This window comes from Monomorium pharaonis, unplaced genomic scaffold (assembly GCF_013373865.1).
Source record: "Monomorium pharaonis isolate MP-MQ-018 unplaced genomic scaffold, ASM1337386v2 scaffold_458, whole genome shotgun sequence".
Lineage (NCBI taxonomy): Eukaryota > Metazoa > Arthropoda > Insecta > Hymenoptera > Formicidae > Monomorium > Monomorium pharaonis.
The window spans coordinates 1-26,216 of NW_023415756.1; the positions used below are offsets into that span (position 1 = coordinate 1).

At 27.1% G+C, this 26,216-nt stretch overlaps 4 protein-coding genes across 5 annotated transcripts; all 4 read left to right on the forward strand.

Moving 5' to 3' along the window:
- Positions 1–553: 553 nt before the first annotated feature.
- LOC118648474 (chymotrypsin-1-like) lies at positions 554–2,046 on the forward strand (the record flags this gene model as incomplete). Its single annotated transcript, XM_036294785.1, has 4 exons — positions 554–622; positions 878–967; positions 1,417–1,517; positions 1,953–2,046. Coding segments are annotated over 4 exons (354 nt in total), but the record flags the coding sequence as incomplete, so codon positions are not given.
- Positions 2,047–4,056: 2,010 nt separating this feature from the next.
- LOC105832316 (chymotrypsin-1) lies at positions 4,057–7,997 on the forward strand. Its single transcript, XM_036294786.1, has 5 exons — positions 4,057–4,168; positions 4,527–4,677; positions 6,553–6,808; positions 7,020–7,169; positions 7,840–7,997. The coding sequence occupies exons 1-5, from the start codon at positions 4,117–4,119 to the stop codon at positions 7,981–7,983; spliced, it is 753 nt and encodes a 250-aa protein (XP_036150679.1). The 5' UTR covers positions 4,057–4,116; the 3' UTR covers positions 7,984–7,997.
- A 490-nt stretch (positions 7,998–8,487) lies between these two features.
- Positions 8,488–12,041, forward strand: LOC118648475 (chymotrypsin-1-like). 2 transcript variants are annotated; one of them, XM_036294788.1, is made up of 5 exons: positions 8,488–9,242; positions 9,675–9,862; positions 10,901–11,156; positions 11,381–11,524; positions 11,742–12,041. In XM_036294788.1, the coding sequence occupies exons 1-5, from the start codon at positions 9,237–9,239 to the stop codon at positions 11,883–11,885; spliced, it is 738 nt and encodes a 245-aa protein (XP_036150681.1). In that variant the 5' UTR covers positions 8,488–9,236; the 3' UTR covers positions 11,886–12,041. The 2 variants fall into 2 exon arrangements, with proteins under 2 accessions (XP_036150681.1, XP_036150680.1); XM_036294787.1 differs by having other exon boundaries at positions 8,501–9,242; positions 9,706–9,862.
- A 449-nt stretch (positions 12,042–12,490) lies between these two features.
- On the forward strand, positions 12,491–23,515 carry LOC118644221 (transmembrane protease serine 9-like). Its single transcript, XM_036294789.1, has 9 exons — positions 12,491–12,607; positions 15,296–15,443; positions 15,702–15,963; positions 16,199–16,336; positions 16,674–16,818; positions 21,944–22,091; positions 22,354–22,615; positions 22,850–22,987; positions 23,318–23,515. Exons 1-9 carry the CDS (start codon positions 12,556–12,558, stop codon positions 23,462–23,464), a joined length of 1,440 nt encoding a protein of 479 aa, XP_036150682.1. The 5' UTR covers positions 12,491–12,555; the 3' UTR covers positions 23,465–23,515.
- Positions 23,516–26,216: the final 2,701 nt, after the last annotated feature.

The following is a 26,216-nucleotide window of genomic DNA, read 5'->3' on the forward strand; positions in this document are numbered from 1 at the left end:
ATTTTTTTTAACAAGGAGTTCCGGTTCCTTACATCATCGGTGGTAGGGATGCTCCTATTGGTAAATATCCGTATCAAGCATCATTGAGACTTTTCACTTCGCATAGATGTGGTGGATCTATCTTGATCATTTTAACGTTGAAACTGCAGCACGTTGTGTTGACGGGTACGTTAAATATGCGGTATTAAATGCTATCAAGGGCCCCTTATTTATAATTCAATTCTTATTTAATTATAAGAATTGAATATATAGATAAAGGTAGAGTTTAATATGCACGAACAATAACACATACTTAGAAGTTACATTTTAAATCTCCAGAAACCAAACTTTTGCACATAATTAATACAAACATACTTTATATTGTTAGATTGGAAGATTATCTGATGTATCTAAATGTCCATGTCGGCACAAACTTTTTGACCGAACCAGGAGATGGTTATAAAATAGAGAATGTTAGCATTCACGAAAATTACGACAAGGAGTTACTTAAAAATGACATCGCCTTAGTGCACACTAGAATTCCTATCGAATACACTACACTGATTCAACGATAAATCTTGCGACAAACGATAAAGATCTTGAGGGCAAACCGTGTACTTTAACTGGATGGGGAGCTACAAGGGTAATATTGGACTCATGTTAGATATATTTAAGAATAAAATACTTTTTGAAAAATTTATTATCTTCTCTTTACATATAACAATAAGTTAATTAAATGAGAGACAACATTTTGATAATAATTATTCCTTGTTATTATTTGTCATTTATTTTTGATTTAAAACATAACAATTATTATAATTATTATTATTTATCCCTTTTAGTTTGGTAGAAACCTACATATAATTTGCAAGAAATTGAATTGGTAATTTATCCGCAGAAAGATTGTGAAAGAGATCAAAATGGAAGATGGAATGTAACAGATAGTAATATCTGCACTTTAGCTAAAGAAGGAGAAGGAGCGTGTCACGTAAGTTTGTTTGTTATTAATATAAACCAACAGGATATCTTAAAATTTGAGGATAAGATTACAGCATAAAAGTTTGTCAAAAATTAAGTAATAAAAGTGTACGAATAATTATAGCATACTTTTCTGGATATTATTTCGAGTACATATAGGCAAGTATATTAAAGTGTATACTATTTTTTTATAATAAAAATAGATTTTTTAATATAAAAGTTTATTGTATAACCAGTCATAAACATTGATTAAAGAAAAAAATTCTATTTCTATCATGTGTTGTAAAGGCAATAGTATCAGAGGTATAAACATTTCACTAAACATAACACTAACATAACATACACACACACACACACACCACACCACACACACACACACACACACACACACACACACACATATATATATATATAATTATAATATAATGGAATTTTATTATTAATTGTATGTCATTCTAGGGTGATCATGGTGGGCCTTTGGTGGTCAATGGTTTCCAAATTGGAATCGTTTCCTTTGGTAATGTCTGCATGGGATTACCTTACGAATTGAATCACCAGATGTTTACACAAAAACAACCAGCTTTTTATCTGGATCAATGCAAATTTAAAGAAATAAAAAATATTCTTCAATTTATTTATTAATACAAAAATAAATTGTGAGAACATATTAATATTAATATATCATAAAACTTTACATTTTTTTAAAGCTACTCAAATTTAAATTTAAAATTAATACATTTCACAATAAATTGATAGCGCTACTGTAAGTGTGTTCAAAATTGTAACCGTATAAAATTAAAAAAAAAAACAAATATACATTACAATAGCATGTAATAAGAAATAAAAGAAAGGTGACGTCTTAATAAAGAATTTGTTAAATTGAACTTCATATGCATTATGATATTTTTATTTATAAAACTTGTAAAACAAAAATAATATTTTTGTTATTAAAAAATTCGTTATTTTAACAATATGCTTATACTTTGCTAACAAAGCCTGCTCATAGAATCTGACAGCAAATTGGTGGCAAAAATTGAGCAGAAATCGCAACTCTTGGTCAGTTACTGCTCCCATGTTAACACAGCATGATCAATAAACTTTGTCATATTTTCTATGGCAATTTGTCGATATCTTGTGATATTATAAATTATAGACTATGTGTGCAATTTATAACTTTTTTACTGAATACGATGGGTAGCAAACACTTGGCGTGATCTGTTTCGACAAACATTTGGCTATATTTGGAAACTTATAGAAATACTATCTGTTTGTTTTAATTGCAACAACTAATTTAGAATCAAAATGTGTGGGTGTTAACCACCAGCATATTGTGTCTATGTAGTATTAATGGAATCTAATTCTAAAGCTAATCTTTTAACATATAGTAAATTAACACAAAGTATAAAGTATTTAATTATGCTATATTATTGTTAAATTTAAAAATTAGCTCAAAATCCATATCGGTATAAATTTTTTATACAAATTAGAAGAAAGTTATGAGATACAGAATGTTATTGTCTATGAAAATGACGATAATTTCTTTAAAAATAACATTGCCTTAGTTTATCTTAAAACTCTTATCAGATACAATATACTAGTGCAATTGATAAAGATCTTAAGGACAAGTTTGTACATTAATCGAGTGCAGATCTATAAAAATAATATTAAACTTGTAATACAAGAAGTTTTAAAGTTAAACATATCTATGAACTCTTATAAAGATACTCTTATAAAAAAACTTATTAGTTCCTCTCTATATATAATGAATAGATATATACATACGCTGAGAGAAAAATGTCGAAGTACTGAGAACCAAACATTTCTTATAACATCTTCTTCAATATTTATTTATTATAAAATAATTTATTTGTGAAAACAAAATATATATTTCTAAGAAATGCTCATTTTTTTATTAATTGGTTTATTTCTTAGAAATAAAATTTTTAGAGTAAAATATACACTATTTCTCATTAAAAAATTTTAATTATTTTTTTCAAATAAATAGTTTATTGAAATAGGGCAAATTAAATGTTTTATTTCTGATAAATGAATTATTTATTTTTACGCACACTGAATGTTATCTCTTCAAAAAAGGTATATTTTACAGAAATGTATTTCAGAAGTATATTTCGCAGAATATTTTACCAAAATATATATTTTGTTTTTACAAATAAATTTTTTTATGACAAATAAATATCGAAGAAAACGTCACAAAAAATATTTGGTTCTCAATACTTCGACATTTTTCTCTCAGTATATACATAATAATAATGGAATTGTATATATATTTTTATATTTATTGTCTATGTATATATATATATATATATATTTATTTATTTATTTATTTACCTTGCTACTTATAATATAATTCTTTAAAATTTTTTTATGGTCAATGACTGCTATCATTGTATAGTAATTTTTAATATATTGCGGCATTTTGATAAAAAAAACAGTAAAAATTTTTATAATTTTTTTCTTCTTGATCCATATTTACTGCTTACCATAATAATTTTTGATATAAAATTTTCTCTGTGGACAAGTGACAAATAAAGAAATATAAGTAGTATATAAGTAATAACTCACAATTGTTATTTGTTATTTGTTTTAATTTACATAACAATTATTATAACATTTATCCTTTTTAATTATGTAAAAAGCTTTTAAATAATTTGCAAATCGAATTAAAATTTATTCAGAAGGTAAATATGTAAATTGACAGCCAATTAAATTTAATAAGAATTCGATTGGTCTAGGTTCAGTTTCTGAAATTCGATAATCTCAAATACTCGCAATTGGCTGGTTTGTATTTAGACATACGAGACAATCTCGCACGTATATTTGGTACAGAACGTTACGATATGTACTGTAAATTCTTAGCACTAAAATAACATGATAATAATTTCTACATTAATTTTTAAATCTGTTTATCAGTTGTGTCACGTATTTCCAGATAATGATTTTGAAATAAATTTTACTGAATGATAAACTTTGCAAACAATTCTGCCTATTTCATGTCTAATCGCTTAGTTAAAAAAAATTCAGAGAAACGTTTACAAGCACTTGATTTATATCTTTGATATACCTACTTCAGAAACATATATAAACCTAAATGAATTTATCCATTCCTTTCAGATTCAGGTAACAAATCTGTAATCAAAGATGTTTGCATCTGCTTGTTTCATATTTATCGCTCTGTTATGCACTACTGAAGGTATGAATATATAAATTATTATAAATATTTTATTATAATAAAAAAAGACAGAACAATAATGTGTTTTGATAATACAATTTGTAAATTAGTGAAAATTTTTCTCAGAATATTTATATAATTAAAACACTTTTCAAAAATATTGAAAAATCTACACTTTTCTCAGAATTTTTCATATACACATATGCATTCTGAAATACAGGAGAAAAGATTAAAACAAACCTATTAACTATACTAAGTAATGATAAAATATAAAATTCTTTGAAATATAATGTTATCCTACAATAATAACAATTTTCAGAGTAAATTTTATGAAAAAAATCTTTAGTGTATTAACATATATATATTTTTTTTTTATAAGGAGCTCCGTCTTCACTTATTGTTGGCGGTAAGGATGCTCCATTCGGCAAATATCCGTATCAAGTGTCATTAAGATTTATTGGCAATCACAGATGTGGTGGATCTATCATTGATAATCTGAATGTGTTAACGTCAGCAAGTTGTGTCTTTGGGTATGTCTTACGTTCTGAATCTATATCAATACTTTATATTTCTATATTTATACGTATATCAACATACATCTATCTAATATATTTAAAACATAGTAGCTGAAACATATATATGTATATATATTTTTTTTATGAAAAAATATTTGTGAGATGTAATATGATCTATCGTGCACTACTTTTAGTAATTTATATTTATTCTATCTTTTTTTTAAATAAACAATATTCTACATTGTATTCTTTTTATATTATTATATGTATATATGCAATTAACACAGTAATATTGAAATTAATCAAATTTAATATATTAAAATTAATTATTTAATATTAAAAATATTGAGTAGAGGAGAAGATGGTAATATGGCCAGTGAGGATAATATGGCCATTCATATTATCTCCGTTATTAGTTGACAAATTCTAGTAATTATTTATGATATCATTTGTTTAGTAGCCTACTGTTATATAATGATGCTAATATGACAAAACACAACAGTCAACATTTGTTATAAGGCATTTTTACTTTTAAGAATTTGGAAAATTTTTTCAGGTACATTTTAACATTTAATTACACATACTTCCTCATTCTTTTTAAACTTAATCGCATTATCACACAAATTAATGTATGTACACTTGAGTACTTTCTTATTATTTAACTCTTTATTCGGCTCTATATATTTCAAATTATACAAAATTAAACGATGATATAGAATGTTGTCAACATGGTTATCTAAGAGTGCTACTAATATATGTCACTTTTGAGATCTGCATATCGACAAAATTCCTCGATAAATCAATTAAAGGCTTAATTTAAGGCTGTTAATTTGTTTAAATCCTTTATATATGAATAAGATTCTTTAGATTTAAGGTTATTTTTATTTAACTTCCATTAAATGTCAATAAAAATCACCTATTTCAATATAACAACTTATTTTATATAAATATATATGTTTCTAGCAATATATGTTTCTAACAAAATACTGTAACTTTTTTAAACAAAACCAATTTTTTTACATTTATTTTTGTGGTGGCCACATTACCCTTCCTATTTCTTTTCGGCCCATTATGCAGTATCGTTACATTTTTATAAATAATATATAATATAATAAATATTTTATAACTTTGCATTCAAAATCTAACGAGCAATACTTTGATGAATATAATCGTAAAATTTCAACTCAAAACATTGATTATTAACGAAATTATTAAATAAAATATAAGTGAATGGCCATATTATCACCTTCTCCTCTAATATTTTTGACTGTTTTTATCTTTTAAATCAATATCTCATTTTTTATATATGGGATAAAATTTTGAAATTTTGACTCTTTATAATTAATTCATAACAAAACGTCAGAAAATTTCTCAAAATCTCCTATTATACACAAAGAATAGAATATTAAAAATAAGAACAGGGAAAATAATTATTCAATTAAAAAGTGCAGTAGTCTGATTTATTATTACTTATTTGTATGGTCGTGGACAAAAAAATTGTCTGACTTTTTGTGATAAGTTTTGGAACCCACCCCATCATGTGTATATATTTATGTTATTACATTCTCATTACAAATATTTGCGGTAACGCATTATTAGAACAACAAAATTATGCATAAGAATCATGTATATTAATAAAGTAAGAATGTAATAACAACATAAATATATACACATGATGAGGTGGATTCCAAAACTTATCACAAAGTCAGACAACCTTTTTATCTACGACCATACATCACCATATAGCATAGTTCATCCCTGCTACGTTCTATTATATTATGCTAGAAAACTATGATAACAGAAGTTTAAAAAAAACACAAATGGCTAGAAATCTCTTGTAATTGCTAGCATTTCATTATTTGAGTACTTACATGCTTTTTCTAATATTAGATTACAAAATATGCTGCCATTTGTAACGGTCCATACTGCCACAATCTATTTAAACGAAAAAGGGCATGAATATAAGGTAACGGGTATTACCATTCACTCAAGTTACAATTCTCCATTAAAACTTAATGACATCGCTTTGGTTCACCTTCAAAATCCTATCATATACAATGCGCTAGAGCAACCGATAAATCTTGCGACAACCGATAGAGATATCGAAGGCAAGCCGTGCACATTAACCGGATGGGGAGTTACAAAGGTAATATCAAACTCAGTGATTCAATGATTTTTCAGTATATACATATACATAACATAACATAACATTCTTTTATTGTTATACATAATAATTGCATATAATATAAAATGGAAAGTAAATAAGAAGAAAAAACATTTTTATAATAATTATTCGCTGTTGTTATTCGTCATTTGCTTCCATTTTCAACAAGTATTGTAACATTTATTCTTTTTAGATTGGTGAAAATTTTTCAAATAACTTGCAAGAAATTGAGTTAACAGTTTATCCGCAGAGAACCTGCATGAGAGATTGGTTGATTCACGATGTCATTGTAGGAGACAGCCATATCTGCACTTCAACTAAAAAAGGAGAAGGAGCGTGCTACGTAAGCTATATATCGATTGTTAATATTATAAATCAAATTCATACACATACAACATAAAAAAATGTTAATAAAAAATAATACAAGTAGAACAATAATAGAAATTATAAGTCAATTAAACTTTTAATTTAACATAAAAATTTTTAGATTGATTTTTAATTTTAACATTAAAACAATTATAAATGATAATAATTTCCGATAATGAACAATTTAGTACTGTTCTACAGAATATACAGGGTGTCCCAAAACATACTGGTCAACGTTCGTAAAAAGGTAGAAGGGATTGAGATAAACATAAAGTCCAATATTGTCTTGGGTTAGGTCCACCAATAATCGAAATATTAACGTATAGAATCGGCAAATAATTTAATTGATTTTTATCGTAACTGTGAACAGTAAATTAATGAAAGCTTATCATACATTCACGATAGATTTTTTCTTCCGTGTTATAGCTCGAGCGGATCGAGCTCTTCTCTCGCATAATTTGAAAAATTAATACCTCGATTATTGGTAGACTTAACCCAAGACCTAACTAAAGACCTAATCCAAGACAATATTGGACTTTTATGTTCATCTCGATCCCTTCTAGCTTTTTACGAGCGTTGACCAGTATGTTTTAGGACACTCTGTATAAAATAATGAAATTTTATTATTAATTGTATCTTTGTTCTAGGGAGATTCTGGTGGACCTTTAGTGATTGATGGAATTCAAATTGGAATTGTTTCTTTTGGTTTTCCTTGTGCAGTTGGATTGCCAGATGTTTATACAAAAGTAACTAGTTTTCTAAATTGGATCATGATAAACAAGAAAAAATAAATTAGAATAAATTATTTATTTTTTATTTATTAAAAAATGCCATTGTGTCCTATGTAAATTAAAATTTAATTAATAATATTATTTTACTAAATTATTTCACTAAATGTATATTTTTATTAGTTAAATAAATGTGGAAATAACAAATCAATAACTTTTATTTCTTGACATAACTGTTTTGGTTTGCACATCACAGTAATCGCTGCTTTTATTTGCAATAAACAGTGTTAAAACATTTATGACATAATATTAATTGTAAAGGTAATTGTAAAGTTTACAACTTTATATTATATATAAATCTGTATTATAGGTATACAAGGTTAAATAGCAACAGTTTAAAAAAAACTGTTATATTATCTATAAAAACATGTTTTAATTCACGTTTATGTTTTTAAAGCCTTATTTTTATATAGCTATGTAAAAAAACATACTATCCAAAAATAAAGCAGTATGCTACTATTAGTAATCTTTGTTTATATACAACAGAATTTTTATTAAAAAACAAAGGATTATAAAATTATATACCGTACAATTTTAATAAGAGTATAAATATATTAGCCTTTACATTTTTTCAAAGTCAAAAGATCTTTCAAATTTAAACCTAACAAGGTACTTTACGGTAAAGTATTGATACCACCACTGTAAGCGCTAACGTAAGAAGGATAAACATACGTAATAATAGGATAATCCAGGATAATCAAACACTGCGCTATTCCGAGCAATTTCTTTACTGTTAAATGGCAATTACTTATGATCTCTATCTAAATAAGGTAAAGTGAAACTATTATGTGTGAAACTACAATATATGTATAGATAAGATATTAATAAGGTCTCACGCGTATATTTAACTTGAGGAACTATCCTATGGCTTTTAATATATTTTATTATAAATCTTTATATCTAAAATAGCACGATAAATAACGGTTTAACGAAGTAATTTTTGCATCATTGTATCAAGATTGCGTTACGTAATCCAGATAAAGATAAAATTAAATTTTCACTGAAAGATAACAATCTTCAATACAATTCTACGTCTAATCGCTTAGTTAGCTAGAAAGAAAAATTTAGAAAAACGTTACAAGCATGATTAAATGTAAATTATATCTATAATATCTGATAATTTATATCTCTATTACACCTATTTCAAAAACATATATAAACCTATGAAGTATCTTTTGTTTTAAATCCAACAACAAGTCTGCAATTAAAGATGCGTGCATTTGCTTGTCTTATATTTATCACTCTGACATACGCCAATGAAGGTATAAATTTATAAATTATTAAGACAATATTATCATAAATATCATAACATAAATCTAAGTTTTATAAACTAATACTTTATTCTTATTTCTCAGAAATAAAAAATTGCTAAAAACTACACCGAAAGAAAAAAATAGTTGCAGTAATAATAATATTGTTATAATTTATAATCATTTTTTAATTCAATCACATTTTATAATTATTCAACAATGTAAACTATTGCTTGTTTAAACTATATTAAACATAATTGCTATATTATTATAATCATAATATTGGTCTATTTTATATTTTATTGTATTAAAATTTAAAATATAAAATATATATAATAAATATTAATTAATTAAAGAAAATTATATAAAATTACTTAAAATTCTTCAACACAATGTTGCCCTATTATGATCTTCAGGATCAATTTTATAAGAAAATTCTTTCAGTGTATTAAAATAATTTATTTTTGTCAAAAAGTGTACGGAGCTCAGTCTCCATACATCGTCGGTGGTAAGATTGCTGCCAATGGCAAATTTCCATATCAAGTATCATTAAAATTTAACAACAAGCTCAGATGCAGTGGTTCTATCATTAATAATTTGAACGTGTTAACTGCAGCATATTGTGTCGTTGGGTATGTTAAACATTTAAGATTTATATCTATACTTATATCTATACTTGTATCTGTATCTATGTTATATTTATTTAAATCTATATTTATATCTAATTTTTAATACTTATTACTGACAGAAAAAAAACATTTTTTAATAAAAAATTAATCACGAAACATGAGACTAATAGGGACTAATTAATTCATTTCTTTAGTTTTATATTTTTGTAGATAGAACTAAAAAATTTATTTAAAAGGCACAAATCTTATCTATATAATTAAAAATAGATGTAAGAAAACAAAAAAAATATTGTGTGTAACATGTGCGGATTTGCTATTGCCATGCTCGCCTTTGACTTGTGCATCCATATATCCTGCACTTGCTGGCAATTAGTCGACTCACTATTAGCATTAGCTGCAAATACCTATTTTGTTACCTGTGCAAATGAATTAAATTCTATAATACTGTACTATTTTTATTATTTGTTATATAATATATTATAAGTGAGTCTTTTATATAAATATATTATAACAATAATAATAAAATTAATAACATTTATTAATAGATTAAATTAATATAAACTCTTACAGATTAAAATTAATTACTTAATATTAAAAATATTAAGCGGCAAAAATATCAAATTTATAATTGTTTCTGTTTTTTAAACTGATATATTATTTCTTATACATACAAAATGTTGAAACTTTTTACTCCTCCCTAATTTATAATATGTAAATAGTTAAAATATTTTACAATCTTATTTTTTATAAAAAGTATTAATTTAAAAATAAAAGCAATTAAAAATACCGCTCATCGTCTGTAACATTAAAAAGAATTCTAATTTTTTTGTATTTCTATGCAATAATTTTGTAACAATACATCGCGTATAATTTCTGTTGTGTTAACCAATTAACTTTTTAACGCAACTTTAATTGAGTTAGCTTTTTATTCACATAACTTAATTAAATTAATTTTATTATTAATTTTATTAATTTTAATTTATTAATTTTAACTTAATTTAGTATAAAAAATATATTAACTTACCCAGCTCTGATTATTAGGTTGGAAGATCCGCTACAGAATCTAACGGTCCATGCTGGCACAAACTATTTGAATGTAAAAGGATTTGTTCTTGAGGTAGCAATTATTACCGTTCATCAAAATTATGACGCTTATTTACGCATTAATGACATCGCTTTAATTCATCTTAAAACTCCTATCAAATACAATGCACTAGTGCAACCGATCAATCTTGCGACTTCCGATAAAAATATCGAAGGCAAGCGGTGCACATTATCCGGATGGGGAAATACACAGGTAATATTCATCAAACACAAGTTTTTGTATATATTTAAAACACTCTTTTATATATATGTATGTGAGTGTTTTAAATATATAGAAAAACTTTATTTTCTCTTTATATCTGATAATAAAGCTAAAAGTAAACAAATAACAAGAAATTTTTGTATTAATTATTGGCTATTATTATTATTAATTATTTGCATCAGTTTACATTATAATAAAGCATTTATCTTTTTCAGATTGATGAAAGTATTCCAAATAACTTACTTGAAATTGAGCTGTTAGTTTACCCGCAAGAAGACTGCGCGAGAGCATGGACGGATGTCAATGTGATAGATAGCCATGTCTGTACTTTAACTAAAAAAGGAGAAGGAGCATGCTACGTAAGCCATCAATTATTAATATTATAAAAAATATATATTTTATACAAAGCTAAAAAAATATTAACAATATAGAAAAATGAAAGAGTTGATCTAATTATTTATTAATTAAATTTTTATCTTAACACTAAAATAATTATAACAATAATTTGCTTTAAATAATTTATTAATTATTGTATATAATATTAATATTTTATTATTAATTGTATTTTTATTCTAGGGTGATTTTGGTGGACCTTTAGTAGTCGATGGAGTTCAAATCGGAATCTTTTCTTTCGGTAATCCCTGCGCGCTTGGATACCCAGATGTTTACACTAGAGTGACCAGTTTTCTACCTTGGATTATTATAAATTTGAAAAAATAAAAAATATAGTTTATTGTTTAGTATTTATATTATATAAAATGTTATTTTGTCTCATATGATTTATAATTTAATTAATAATAGTATATAGTATATAAGGGGGAACAAATTATTTCTGCTAAATGTACGCCTTTTCTACCAGTAAAATAAATTAACGATAAAAATTAATAACATTTTTTAATATAGAAATTAATGTTTTTGTTCGCTGTAATAATCGTTTAATTTTTACCCAACGTTAAATAATATTATATGTTATTTATGTTTTTGCAAAATTTATAAATTTATTGTTATAAGTATTTGTTTAATAAATTTTGCAAAAAAGATTTTTTTAATATAAATAAAAAGTTTAATAAAAAAAAAAAAAGAAAATAAATTTTATTATTAATTTTATTTAAAGTATGGATTAAACCTAATGCATAGAGTTAAATATTTTAGATTAATTTTAGGGTCACTTATATAATACTTTAAATTTTGTCTGATAAAAATATCTCTAATTAAAATGATACTTATGCGGTCTTAAAATTGTTATCTAATCAAAATTATCTAATCTTAAAAATCTTATCTTTACATATAAATACATGTATTAAATATACATATATTAAGAACATATATATATACTATATATATATTTATGAAGTAGCTTTTTTCGGTCAATAGTAACTAATCTTTCATAATGTACGCATTTTTTGGTCTTTTGATTGCCTCTTTGGCAGCAATCAGTCATGGTAAGTGTTAATATAAAATAAAACAATTTTGGTCATTGAAATATTAATGAATGAGAAAAACAATTTATTTTTAATAAATTTAGATAAAAATAAATCTTAATTTTATTTATGATAATATAAATCATGATGTAATTAAATGACGTAAATGTTTATATAACTCTAAAAAAATTAAAATTTTATTTTTCTTTATTTATATCGATTTTAAATGCATAATAATAATTTACAATTACAAATTTATCTATAATAACTAGGAATCTATAACAACTAGGAAAAATCAAAGTATGTACAAATTTTAGAAAATTTTATATTAAGATAATATTAAACCCTTATTCAAAATTCGCTTATGAAGATGTTAAACTGTTTTTCATTATTATCTCTATCGTTTGTTAGACGTAAAACAGAAGTAGAAAGTCCGTAAAATCTGATGAATGCAAAAGTAATATGTAACATCCATTGTAGGATTACTAAGTTTTAAAATTTAAAATAACTGTAACAGACATCACATATAAAAATGGTAATGTGCCTAATGGTAATATGCCTAAATGTTCTCTCAAATTTGCAATTTTTATTAAACAATACGTATATACAAAATAATTTTATATATTTTAATTATTTTAAATAATTAACTTTTTCTTTCTTAAATAAAGAAATATATGTATATATATATATATATTTTTTTTTTTAATATATCTGTTTTGTAAAAGACGGTAGTATAAATAAGGCTTAATTTTTTATCCCAAAATTGAAAAAAAAAAATTACCATATAATTATTAACAATTTTTGTATACATTTTGGAAAAAACTATCTGCCTGATAATAAAATTATATTATATAGAAAAAAAACGCAACATTTAATATAATATAATTAACGTCAAACTTTAATTCAGTTTTTCTTTAAAATAGCGCGGTTTTCACTGACATTTTTTTTTTATATGTTATAAAGCACAAGCGAGAAGCTTTTTTTTTATATAAATATAAAGTACAGTACTTAATGTACAATATATAATTAAAAAATTACGTTGCTTTTGGCATATACTAGAGAAGCGAGAAATTAAGCTTTATTGATACTCTTCATAAAATAAATTTTTTAAATAAGAAAAAATAAATACTAAAAAAAAGAATTATTATCAGTTGATCTTAAACAGTAAAAAAAAAATTTTTTTTAAACTACAATTCCTTGATCACCTGAATGTTTTATATTACTTTTACGATATTGAATTTTAATTTTAATATCGAGTTTTTTAAATTTGTAAAATACATACCGAGATCTATCCTTTTAAGTACAAAACAATTTTACGACGTGCGTTTACTTGAAGTAAAATACTATCGTATCTCTTGATACATATTCTGCATAAAACGTCGGATTGAAAAAAATTAAAAAATATTGACATTTTGTCAAAAATCAATTTAGAAGAATTTAGAAGATATTTAAAAAATATTCAGAAGCTATTCAATTATTTTCTGAATATCTTTTTAATTCTTCGCATTCAATTGCAATAAGAAGCATTTAGATATGTGCAAATCTCCGTGTTAAAAAAGAGTCACTTTTTCTGCTAATTGTCATCGGATTCAAAGGCATACAAGATTTCAAGATTATATTTTCAATATTGCACTAAAATAAAAAGTATTGGCCACAATCTAATCCGAGATTTTTGCAAAGCAAAAATTTAATATACATACACAAACCTTAGCAATTTTTACGTTTAGAAGCCCTCATGCACATACAGAGACACACAGAATCAATTAGCACACGGAATTTGATAATAACAAACTGTATACCAAATGATACATCTTCAACTTCCATAGAATAAGTGTGGTCGGCTATCAAAGATGCTATATACTGTAAAAAATTTTTATAAAATTACAACTTATAGTGGACAATTTTAAGACCGATTATAATTTATAATAGCCCTACTTTAGAATCTAAGAAGGCTTCTCGGTGGCCTCTCCGAAAATTCTATAGAGGATACACGGAGATTTACAAGAAAACTGTACGAAGTATTTATTAAGGGTATTTCGAGGTTTTATCCAGCTAGCAACATCAAATCTGCGAATTGTGGCGAAGGTGAACGGAGAGTTTCCAGACTCCGCGTAACCTCCGAAGATGTTAAATGGGTAAAAACTGCCATGTAACTAAGTGAACGGAGGTTTGGCAACATACGCAAATGCTTATTATACGATCCTCCGTTTATTCTCCGTAACTCTCCAGAAGAGCGGGACGTCAGGCATTAAGGAGGATCTATATTTCGGGTAGTGTCTAGTTAGTTATCATACGCGTGTTGCGAGACAACACTCGTGTGCTTGCTAAAATGTGGCTGAAATGATCAAACGTGTTAAAGAAGTCGTGCTGAAAAGTTTTTTGTCACAATTTACATTATCTATTGAAAAACAAAAACTATGCAAAAATCTTAAAGTGCTGAAATCCGTAAATTTACCTTCAGAAAAGTAACACGAAATTACTTTCGACTCATATGTAACAAAAACAATATTTAATTTTCTATGACAGTTTTTTTTATGAAGAAATATTATTATATTATTTTAACTTACAAATTTGGGGGAAAGAAATATGTAATTTTTACTTGCAAATTCTCAAAGATAACTGTATAAATAAAATCTTAAAAAAAATATTAAAATAAAACTTTCCAGTAAAAATAATCTATTAAAAATTTTATCTTTAAAAATTTTTTAGCTGGAAATCCTCAAATCGTCGGTGGGACTGATGCTGTAGTCGGAGAACATCCTTATATGGTATCTTTAAGAAACCTAAACAGGCATTTCTGCGGCGGATCTATTATCTCTAAGCGTTACATTCTCACCGCGGCTCACTGTCTTATGCAGTATGTATGACTTTTGCGTCTAATATAAGATTTTTTAATTCTTTACTACTTCTTTCTTTAAGATTTGGGTCGTCGACGTTCGATTTTTTATAATTGCAATTTTCCAATTTTCTTCAGTAAACATAGATATTTAAATTTATTATTTCCTCACTACGATTTTTTTTTTAATTTTTAATAATTATTAATTTATTGAATTTAATTAAAGTAATAATCCAATATTAATTTATATAATAAATATATAATTTTTGCGTAACATAGGATTAATGATCCCAGTGATCTGAAAGACATAACAGTTCATGCGGGCACAAATCTTTTAAGTGAATCTGGTAATGTTTATGAGACTGACAAAGCCATTCTCCATCCCGATTTTAATTTGCCTTTAATTCGCAACGATATTGGATTGCTCCACTTAAAACAAGACATAAAATATAATGAATTAGTGCAACCAATCTCTATCGCAAAGACGAATTCCGTCCTGGTTGGCGATCCTTGCTTCTTAACAGGATGGGGAACACTCGAGGTAAAAGAAATGATATATTAAATAAGCACTATCTCAATAAATAATACACACAATCTGTTCCTTAACATTTACATAAGTATTACGTTGCTTTTAGTCAAATTATTACGTGACCTAAATGTTAAATATAAATATAAGCTAAAATTAAAAAAAATTGATGTTAATTTTTTTAGATTTTATTGAGATGTAGATCTTCACTTGTTTACGTCTAACTCGTTTTTTTTATTTATGTATATAGTTCAGAGGCAAAGTACCTGAGAAACTACAAAAAGTTGATCTGAAAGTTTACTCACAATTACAATGTAAAGTTGCATTCTGGAATGTGAAAGATAGTCATATTTGCGCATTTGCAAAATATGGCCAAGGAGCCTGTCATGTGAGTATATAACAACGATTTTAATTTAAAGTGTATTAATTAACTTATTAATCTTAATTTAATAAACATGTATCTATATTAAAAAATATTGTGCAAGTTTTTTAAAAAAATTTATTAAATTAATAATATATATATATATATATTTTAATTAACTTATTTTACTTCTCGTACCTTTTAAAAACCATTAATATTTTATCTTATGTAAATTCTTACATGTGTATGTTTTTATTATAAATTTTATATTTTAAAAACATTATTAAATTTAAAATTACATTTCTTATAAATTAAACGTTGCACTGTTAATAAATATCTGTAATGTAATAAAAAAATTTTTTAGGGTGATTCCGGTAGTCCGCTTGTTTCTAATGGCATTCAAATCGGCCTTGCCTCGTTTGTTCGACCATGCGCTGTAGGATATCCGGATGTATACACCAGGACGTCCTCTTTCATAGACTGGATCACTCAACACACCAATACTGAATAATAAAATATTAATTATTATTTTATTTGAAAATAAATATCACCGGTTTTTCTCTTTCAACTTATAATTGATAGTAATAATATAATTATTTATTCTAAAAGATTGTTAAAGAAATAGTATGTTCCAATAAAAAATAAAATGTGAACAAAAGAAATAAATACTGAAAGAAATAAAATTTAATATGCGCTTAAATAAAAACACGTTTTAATTAATTTTAAATTATTAAGTAATAAAAAAGTGCATGTCCTTTACTTATTATATTAAATTATTAAAATTAAATTATCTATTTGAAGATAAAAGTGTTATAATGTAATTTCTAACAAATAGAGCTTAATATATCTTATTCCTTTGTTTTTTAAATGCTTACTACAAAATAATTTATTTTATATATCTACTATTTACTTAATATAAATTAATTTAATAAATAATAAATTGCATTTAACTCGAAATAATACAATCTGTACAAATCGGATATTTTAACAAATGTTAGAATTGTATTTCGCGCGAAACATATTGCAATTATATTTCTTTCTTTTAAAAACATCCTTGTTTACATTATAATAAAAATTGCAGTCGAAGATAGTCTTATCTCATTTTTTATAGTGACAGATAAAATGATATTGTTTTACGAAGAAGTAATAATAATCATAAATTATAACTTTTCAAAAAATATTGATAAGACAATCATTTCAATTACGTTCAAGAAATTGAAAAAAACCTTATATACGTGTATAAAGACATATAAGATTAATATAATTGCAAATGTGTATTAGCAATTAGAAATGTATATAAAATTATTTTTTAAAAGGATATTAAAAGTGTTCTGTAGATTCGGTGGTGTCGTATATTAAACACACACACACACACACACACACACACACACACACACACACACACACCGGTGGTTTTGCATATAAATCCTTTGAGTGTAGGTCTATGTTAATAAGTAAAATGCAATGTTTATAATATTGTTACGTCACGATTAAAGCAATGATGCGTTGTGCCGCGAACTGCGTTGCCACGGTAACCGAGCGCTGACGGATCGTGCTGCGAGCGTGCGGCCCGCTCTGGCGGCGCGCATGCGTTAATTAAACACACCGATTATTAACAGATTGCATTAGATATTGTAAAAATTCCAAAAGGGGAGTGATCCTTCTCCTAGCCGGTTTCCCTCTGAGGCGCATCGGCTCCGGATTATTGGTAGTAATCGCGTAAATTAATTAATTAGTTTGATTCATTAATTGCTTCTTGGAGAGGAGAAGCGTACGCTCTCTCTGGCGCCGGTGCATTCGCACTCGTGCAGGACCATTTGGGATAAAGCAGCAAGGGCCGAACACCCTTATTTAATTAGTAAACGGCGTAAATGAATTTCGAACACGAGGAGGAGCACGCTGTACCTCCGTGGTACCGGAATCTCCTATCCTCAACTCCATTGAGAAAAATTCAATTAAGGAATGCGGACGATTAACAGAAGTGGGCGATAGTTGCGCGCCCCGCGAATAAAGAATATGAATACGAGGGCAAAATTTCATCCAGCGACCATAAGTTTAAACACGATAATTAATTAATTATCGAATTAGATGACAGGCGTTAGATAATTTATTGCTCCTCTTTCCGAGCTCTTCACCCCCGAACGCCCTCACTTGCGGGTATATAAGCCACGATTTTCGGACGAAATTCGAGATTTTGCCTCCTTCTCTCGTGCCGAAAGCCTGTAAAAGTCACTTTTCGCAACTTTGAACTTAGAATATTTTTGCGAATCGGAACTTAGAATTATTTCAATTTTCACGATTTGGAATTTGGATTATTTTCACGATTTGGAACTTAGAATACTTCCGCTATTTCAAAATTGCCTTATTTTCACGATTCGGCACTTAGAACTATTTTAATTGATTCATATTTAAACTTAGAATATTTTCGCGATTTTATTTCAGATTCAAGAGAGACTCGAGGTGGCAATTTCTCCCTTACTTTATTAATTAGTTCTTTCATTATAATTATAGAACGCGGCTAGCGATCGTAGCGAACGTTGTGCGTGCGAAACGTATAAGAGCAAAACCAGCAAATTGTGAAGGTGCGAGTTCTCTTTTTTCATAAATTTTTCTTTTCTTTTATTATTAAAACCAGTGTAACTAAACCTAAGTTCTTTTTTTTTCTTTTTCCTCTTTTTCTCCGCGTCGCGGAATTACGTGTGCGGGATAATCGGTGGTGCTTCGACCTTTTTTTATATTTTCCTTCCCAGACAGTGCAAGTGATGAATCACAGCGCAAAGTTGCAGTTCCGTACGGAACGCGGCTGCCTCCGTCACCCGCTGAGAGAGCGCGATCCTAACCCCGCCGGACGTAACAATGTATCTGATAGCTTATTATGTATTAAAAAACACAATTGTTCGCGTAAGGCGCTGATAACGAGCGGCGAGGATAATCTTAACGACACTTGAGGGCCGTGGCGCCTCAGACCGCGGTTTTACCGACGGACTTGTACACGTGTGTTGTTCGGCGTATAATTATTCGTATTCGCGTTTGGCGTACGATTTTTACAGATATTTACACTAGAGTGACCAGTTTTCTACCTTGGATTATTATAAATTTGAAAAAATAAAAAATATAGTTTATTGTTTAATGTTTATATTATATAAAATGTTATTTTGTCTCACGTGATTTATAATTTAATTAATAATTGTATATAGTGAGCAAATTATTTTTGCGAAATGTACGCTTTTTCTATTAGTAAAATAAATTATCGATAAAAATTAATAACTTTTTTTAATATAGAAATTCATGTCTTTGTTTGCTGTAATAATCGCTTAATTTTTATTCAACGTTAAATAATATTATATGTTTTTGCAAAATTTATAAATCTATTGTTATAAATATTTGTTTAATAAATTTAGCAAAAAAACTTTTTTAATATAAATAAAAAGTTTAATAAAAAAAAGAGAGGAAATAAATTTTATTATTAATTTTATTTAAAGTATGGACTAAACCATAGAGTTAAATATTTTTAGATTAATTTCAGAATTACTTGTTTTATACTTTAAAAATTTTGTCTGATAACAATATTTCTAATTAAAATGATACTTATGCGGTCTTAAAAGTGTTATCTAATCAAAATTATCTAATCTTAGAAATGTTATCTTTACAAATAAATACATGTATCAAATATATGTTAAGAACATGTGTATATACTATATATATATTTATGAATTAGCTTTTCTTCTTTAATAGTAACTAATCTTTCATAATGTACGCATTTTTTGGTCTTTTGATTGCCTCTTTGACAGCAATCAGTCATGGTAAGTATTAATATAAAATAAAACAATTCTGGTCATTGAAATATTAATTAATGAGAAAAAAAATGTATTTTTAGTAAATTTAGATAAAAATAAATCTTAATTTTATTTATAATAATATAAATCATGACGTAATTAATTGACGTAAATGTTTATATAACTCTAAAAATTGAAATTTTATGTTTCTTTATTTATATCAACTTTAAATGCATAGTAATAATTTACAATTACAAGTTTATTTATAATAACTAGGAATCTATAAGAACTAGAAAAAATCCAGGTACAAATTTTAGAAAATTTTAAGATAAATGTTAAGATAATATTAAATTCTTATTCAAAATGCGCTTATGAAGATGTTAAAGTGTTTTTCATTATTATATCTCTATCGTTTATTAGACGTAAAACAGAAGTAGAAGGTAGTTTTAAGTACAAAACGATTTTATGACGTGCGTCCACTTGAAGTAAAATACTATCGTATTTCTTGATACATATTTGCATAAAACGTCGGATTAAAAAGAATTAAGAAATATTGACATTTTGTCAAAAAGCAGAATTCAGAAGATATTCAAAAAATATTCAGAAGATATTCAATTAAATACCTTCTGTATATCTTTTTAATTCTTCGCATTCAATTTCAATAAGAAGTATTCAAATAAATGCGAATCTTCATTTAAAAAAAAAGTCACTTCTTCTGCTAATTATTATTGAATTCAGAGGCATACAAAATTTTATGGTTCTATTCTCAATATCGCACTGAAAAGTATTGGCCACGATCCAATCCGAAATTTTTGCAAAGCAAAAATTTAATGTACGCAAACCTTAGCAATTTTGGTGTTCAGAGGCCATCATGCACATACAGAGACACACGAAATCAATTAGCACACGGAATTTGATAATAACAAACAGTATACTAAATGATCTTCACCTTCAGCTTCCATAGAATGAGTGTAGTCGGCTATCAAAGATGCTATATACTGTATAAAAATTTTATAAAATTACAAGTATTATAGTGGACAATTTAAGACCTATTATAATAACCCTACTTTAGAGTCTAAGGAGGCTTCTCGGTGACCTCTCCGAAAATTCTATAGAGGATACACGGAGGTTTACGGGAAGAGTGTACGAAGTATCTATTAAGGGTCTAGGGAAAGTATTTCGAGGTTTTATCCAACCAGCGACGTCAAATCTGCGAATTGTGGCGAGGGTGAACGGAGAGTTTCCAGACTCCGCGTAAACTCCGTAGATGTTAAATGGGTAAAAACTACCATGTAACTGAGTGGACGGAGGTTCGGCAACATGCAAATGCTTATTATATGACTCTCCGTTTATTCTCCGTAACTCTCGAGAAGAGTGCAACGTCAAGTATTACGGAAGATCTATATTTCGACTCGAGTAGTGCCTATGAAAGTTATCATACGCGTGTCGCAAGACAACACTCGTGTGCGTGCTAAAATGTGGCTGAAATGATCAAACGTGTCAAAGAAGTCGTGCTGAAAAGTTTTTCGTCACAATTTACATTATCTATTAGAGGACAAAAACTGTTCAAAAATGTTAAAGTGCTGAAATCCGTAATTTTACTTTCAGAAAGGTGACACGAAATTACTTTCGACTCATATGCAACAAAAACAATATTTAATTTTCTATGACAGTTTTTTTATGAAGAAACATTATTATATTGTTTTAACTTACAAATTTGGGGGAAAGAAATATTATGTAATTTTTACTTGCAAATTCTCAAATATAACTGTATAAGTAAAATCTCAAAAAAAATATTAAAGTAAAACTTTCCAGTAATAATAATCTATTAAAAATTTTATCTTTAAAAATTTTTTAGCTGGAACTCCTCAAATCGTCGGTGGGACTGATGCTGTAGTCGGAGAACATCCTTATATGGCATCTTTAAGAAAGCAAAACAAGCATTTCTGTGGCGGATCTATTATCTCTAAGCGTTACATTCTCACCGCGGCTCACTGTCTTATGCTGTATGACTTTTGCGCCTAATATAAGATTTTTTAATTCTTTGCTACTTCTTTCTTTAATATTTGGCTCCTCGATGTTTGATCAGTTCGATTTTTTAATATTGCAATTTTCCAATTTTCTTCAGTAAACATAAATATTTAAATTTATTATTTCCTCACTACGATTTTTTTTTAATTTTTAATAATTATTAATTTATTGAATTTAATTAAAGTAATAATCCAATATTAATTTATATAATAAATATATAATTTTTGCGTAACATAGGATTAACGATCCCAGTGATCTGAAAGACATAACAGTTCATGCGGGCACAAATCTTTTAAGTGAATCTGGTAATGTTTATGAGACTGACGAAGCCATTCTCCATCCCGATTTTGATTTGTCTTTAATTCACAACGATATTGGATTGCTCCACTTAAAAACAGACATAGAATATAATAAATTAGTGCAACCAATCTCTATCGCAAAGACGAATTCCGTCCTGGTTGGCGATCCTTGCTTCTTAACAGGATGGGGAAAACTCGAGGTAAAAGAAATAATATATTAAATAAGAACTATCTCAATAAATAATATACACAAATTGTTCCTTAACATTTACGTAAGTATTACGTTGCTTTCAGTCAAATTATTACGTGACCTAAATGTTAAATATAAATATAAGCAAAATAAAAAAAAATTGATGTTAATTTTTTTAGATTTTATTGAGATGTAGATCTTCACTTTTTTACGTCTAACTTGTATTTTTTATTTATGTTTACAGTTCTCAGGCAAAGTACCTAATAAGCTACAAAAAATTGATCAAAAGATTTATTCGCAATTACTATGTAAAGTTGCATTCGAGAATGTAAAAGATAGTCATATTTGCGCATTTGCAAAATATGGCCAAGGAGCCTGTCATGTGAGTATATATATAAACAACGATCTTAACTTAAAATGTATTACTTAACTTATTAATCTTAATTTAATAAACATGTATATATATTAAAAAATATTGTGCAAATTTTTTAAAAAAATTAAATAAATTAATAATAATTTATTTAACTTCTTTTACTTCTCATACCTTTTAAAAACCAATTAAATCTTATCTTATGTAAATTCTCATATGTGTGTGTTTTTTTATTATAAATTTCATATTTTAAAAATATTATTAAATTAAAAATTATATTTCTTATAAATTTAACGTTGCACTGTTAACAAATATATTTAATGTAATAAAAAAATTTTTTAGGGTGATTCCGGTAGTCCACTTGTTTCTAATGGCGTTCAAATCGGCATTACCTCGTTTATTCAACCATGCGCTGTAGGATATCCGGATGTATACACCAGGACGTACTCTTTTATAGACTGGATCACTCAACACACCAATACTGAATAATAAAATATTATCTATTATTTTATTTAAAATTAAATATCACCGGTTTTTTCTTTTCAACTTATAATTGATAGTAATAATATAATTATTTATTTTAAAACTGTATCATCTCTCTAAAAATATAGTATGTTCCGATAAAAAATAAAATGTAAACGTGAGAAAGAAATAAAATCTAATATGCGCTTAAATAAAAACACGTTTTAACTAATTTTAAATTATTAAGTAATAAAAAAGGTGCATGTCCTTTACTTATTATATTAAATTATTAAAATTAAATTATCTATTTTAAGATAAAGATGTTTTAATGTAATTTCTAACAAATAGTGCTTAATATATTTCTTTGTTTTCTAAATGCTTACTACAAAATAATTTATTTTATATATCTACTATTTACTTAATATAAATTAATTTAATAAATAATAAATTGCATTCAACTCGAAATAATACAATCTGTACAAATCGGATATTTTAACAAATATTAGAATTATATTTCGTGCAAAACATATTGCAATTATATTTCTTTCTTTTAAAAATATTCTTGTTTACATTATCATAAAAATTGCAGTTAAAGATAGTCTTATCTAATTTTTTATAGTGACAGATAAAATGATGTTGTTTTACGAAGAAGTAATAATCATGAATTATAAGTTTTTTCGAAAAAGATTGATAAGACAATCATTTCAATTACGTTCAAGAAATTGAAAAGAACCTTATATACGTATATAAAGACATATAAGATTAATATAATTGCAAATATGTATTAGCAATTAGAAATGTATATAAAATTATTTTTAAAAAGGATATTAAAAGTGTTCTGTAGATTCGGTGGTGTCGTATATTAAACACACACACACACACACACACACACACACACACACACACACACACACACACACACACACACACACACCGGTGGTTTCGCATATAAATCCTTTGAGTGTAGGTCTATGTTAATAAGTAAAATGCAATGTTTATAATATTGTTACGTCACGATTAAAGCAATGATGCGTTGTGCCGCGAACTGCGTTGCCACGGTAACCGAGCGCTGACGGATCGTGCTGCGAGCGTGCGGCCCGCTCTGGCGGCGCGCATGCGTTAATTAAACACACCGATTATTAACAGATTGCATTAGATATTGTAAAAATTCCAAAAGGGGAGTGATCCTTCTCCTAGCCGGTTTCCCTCTGAGGCGCATCGGCTCCGGATTATTGGTAGTAATCGCGTAAATTAATTAATTAGTTTGATTCATTAATTGCTTCTTGGAGAGGAGAAGCGTACGCTCTCTCTGGCGCCGGTGCATTCGCACTCGTGCAGGACCATTTGGGATAAAGCAGCAAGGGCCGAACACCCTTATTTAATTAGTAAACGGCGTAAATGAATTTCGAACACGAGGAGGAGCACGCTGTACCTCCGTGGTACCGGAATCTCCTATCCTCAACTCCATTGAGAAAAATTCAATTAAGGAATGCGGACGATTAACAGAAGTGGGCGATAGTTGCGCGCCCCGCGAATAAAGAATATGAATACGAGGGCAAAATTTCATCTAGCGACCATAAGATCAAACACGATAATTAATTAATTATCGAATTAGATGACAGGCGTTAGATGATTTATTGCTTCTCTTTCCGTGTTCTTCACCCCCGAACGCCTTCACTTGCGGGTATATAAGCCGCGATTTTCGGACAAAATTCGAGATTTTGTCTCCTTCTCTCGCGCCGAAAGGCTGTAAAAGTCACTTTTCGCAACATTGAACTTAGAATATTTTCGCGAATCGGAACTTAGAATTATTTCAATTTTCACGATTTGGAACGCGAGCGAAAAAATATTTACAGAGAGAGAAGGCTACAGCCTTGTTACAGGATTTAGCGAGAGCGAAGATAGAGTTCAGTTGGAGTCAAGCTAAGACACAGAGCCGACGCAAAACATTGACATTAGAACGCGAATAAAGACATTATCCGAAACTCAACTTCGATTTCATATATGTATATACATTTCTTTCGTTCGCCGACATAACAGATTCTACTACTCCGTTTCACGGCACTCACACACGCGCTATTCACTAAAAAAGTATTCCAAATAACTTACTTGAAATTGAGCTGTTAGTTTACCCGCAAGAAAACTGCGCGAGAGCATGGACGGATGTCAATGTGATAGATAGTCATATCTGTACTTTAACTAAAAAAGAAGGAACATGCTACGTAAGCCATCAATTATTAATATTATAAAAAACATATATTTTATACAAAGCTAAAAAAATATTAACAATATAGAAAAATGAAAGAGTTGATCTAATTATTAATCAATTAAATTTTTATCTTAAAATAATTATAACAATAATTTGCTTTAAATAATTCATTAATTATTGTACATAATATTAATATTTTATTATTGATTGTATTTTTATTCTAGAGTGATTTTGGTGGACCTTTAGTAGACGATGGCCGGAGTTCAAATGGGAATCTTTTCTTTCGGTAATCCCTGCGCGCTTGGATACTCAGATGTTTACACTAGAGTGACCAGTTTTCTATCTTGGATGATTATAAATTTGAAAAATAAAAAATATAGTTTATTGTTTAGTATTTATATTATATAAAATGCTATTTTGTCTTAAGTGATTTATAATTTAATTAATAACTAGCTATGCCCTGCCACGCGTTGCTGTGGCTCTCTATTCTTATGCTACGTTTTTTTCAAATTTTCTTTGCTTTCGTTGTTTAACTTTCAAGAGCCTTGCTTTACTGTTGCTCTTTTTATT

Coding starts and splice junctions, on each gene's coding strand:
- LOC105832316 (XM_036294786.1), top strand. CDS start 4,117: ATGTTTGCATCTGCTTGTTTCATATTTATCGCTCTGTTATGCACTACT. Junction 4,169..4,526: donor TCTGTTATGCACTACTGAAG/GTATGAATATAT, acceptor TTTTTTTATAAG/GAGCTCCGTCTTCACTTATT. Junction 4,678..6,552: donor TCAGCAAGTTGTGTCTTTGG/GTATGTCTTACG, acceptor TTCTAATATTAG/ATTACAAAATATGCTGCCAT.
- LOC118648475 (XM_036294787.1), top strand. CDS start 9,191: ATGCGTGCATTTGCTTGTCTTATATTTATCACTCTGACATACGCCAAT. Junction 9,863..10,900: donor GCAGCATATTGTGTCGTTGG/GTATGTTAAACA, acceptor TCTGATTATTAG/GTTGGAAGATCCGCTACAGA. Junction 11,525..11,741: donor AAGGAGAAGGAGCATGCTAC/GTAAGCCATCAA, acceptor TTTTTATTCTAG/GGTGATTTTGGTGGACCTTT.
- LOC118644221 (XM_036294789.1), top strand. CDS start 12,556: ATGTACGCATTTTTTGGTCTTTTGATTGCCTCTTTGGCAGCAATCAGT. Junction 16,337..16,673: donor ATGGCCAAGGAGCCTGTCAT/GTGAGTATATAA, acceptor AAAATTTTTTAG/GGTGATTCCGGTAGTCCGCT. Junction 22,616..22,849: donor CAGGATGGGGAAAACTCGAG/GTAAAAGAAATA, acceptor TTATGTTTACAG/TTCTCAGGCAAAGTACCTAA.